Source organism: Juglans microcarpa x Juglans regia, chromosome 2D (assembly GCF_004785595.1).
Source record: "Juglans microcarpa x Juglans regia isolate MS1-56 chromosome 2D, Jm3101_v1.0, whole genome shotgun sequence".
Taxonomy (NCBI): Eukaryota; Viridiplantae; Streptophyta; class Magnoliopsida; order Fagales; family Juglandaceae; genus Juglans; species Juglans microcarpa x Juglans regia.
Window position 1 is genome coordinate 26,166,068 of NC_054596.1, and position 1,321 is coordinate 26,167,388.

Sequence of the window (1,321 nt, forward strand, 5' to 3'; positions counted from 1 at the left end):
ATGCACTACTGAGTCTCAACTTAGTGCCCATCGCCGCTTACAGGCTCTTCAAAAATTGGGTTTTGAATCTTGGGTCCCAATCTAACAGTATGGTCTTAGGCACGTCATGGAGTATAACTACTTCATTTATGTACATTCAAGTCAACCTACACAAAGTGTCCATAGTAGTAACTTGTAGAAAATGGGCACTCTTAGTCAGTCTATCTATCATTTCCCAAATCGCATTCTTACTGCTAGCGATCCGAGGTAACTTGGCCACAATGTCCATAACTATGTCTTCCCAATTCAATTATGGTATGACTAAGGGATGCAAGTTCTCAGCAAGTCTCTGATGCTCAGCATTTACTCGCACATACGTGGCACACTTCTCGATGAAATGAGCAATGTCCAGTTTCATTCCTTCCCACCAAAAGCTCTTCTTAATATCTCTATACATCTTCATACTATCTGAATGTATTGAATATGACGATGAATGGGCTTCAACAAGTATTCTTTCCATAATCTTTGAATTCACCAGGACCACTCTTCCTAATTCCAAGAAGTGAGCTGCATACTGCTCCACGGTTTGACTTCCTTGCACCAGATTAGTAAACTTCTGGGCTTTCTGTTGCTTGGTAGATTCAGGGAATAATCGATTATCGAATTCTTCCCTAAACCTCTCACATGTAAGAGCGCCTATATTCCCAAGCTCTCGTATTAGTAATTGTCTCTTGGTGTCCCACCATGTACCGGCCTCTCCTCGAAGCAAGTGTCCCACCATACTGGACTTTCTGCTCCTCCGTACATCCACTTGTATTGAACATTCTTTCCAAGTCAACGAGTCACTTGTTGGCTCTCAAAGCTCTTTCTTTACCCATGAAATTCGGGTATTGATATATGAGAAACTTCTCGAATGGACATCCAAGACCTTCCCCTCTTGGTGGCTCTTGTCTATTAGTCTGCCATTGGGTCATTTGCTGGATGGTTTTTGCTATAGCTTGACCTTTTTCCAGTGGAGGATTTCCTTCCTCCCATGCTCGAGTTCTTGGAGAATTCTCATCACGTCTCCCACGTGCCATGAGCTCCTACTTTCCTGAAACGTACAAAGCTGATGTGCATCAATCCTATTTGTAAAATATGATAGCCTTGGTTCTGATCTTTGGTCTATATGCGCATATGCTTTCAGTCTATAAGCTACAAGGATTCAAGCACATAAACCAAGAGATTCAATCCTAACTTTTGGTACCATTTTCCCTAGGACAATTGTGGGTTTATAGAGAGAAGTAATTATTCTGATACCACGATCTGTGACGGCCCCATACCCCGCTTGGGATTTGACAGA

At 42.3% G+C, this 1,321-nt stretch overlaps 1 protein-coding gene across 1 annotated transcript; it reads right to left on the reverse strand.

The window, feature by feature from the left end:
* Positions 1–289: 289 nt before the first annotated feature.
* Positions 290–760, reverse strand: LOC121249399. The gene has a single exon (XM_041148108.1). The coding sequence runs from the start codon at positions 758–760 to the stop codon at positions 290–292; it is 471 nt and encodes a 156-aa protein (XP_041004042.1).
* Between the last annotated feature and the right edge of the window lie 561 nt (positions 761–1,321).

Bases quoted from the DNA above. Each gene is read 5' to 3' on its own strand.
- LOC121249399 (XM_041148108.1), bottom strand. From the start codon at position 760: ATGGTGGGACACTTGCTTCGAGGAGAGGCCGGTACATGGTGGGACACC.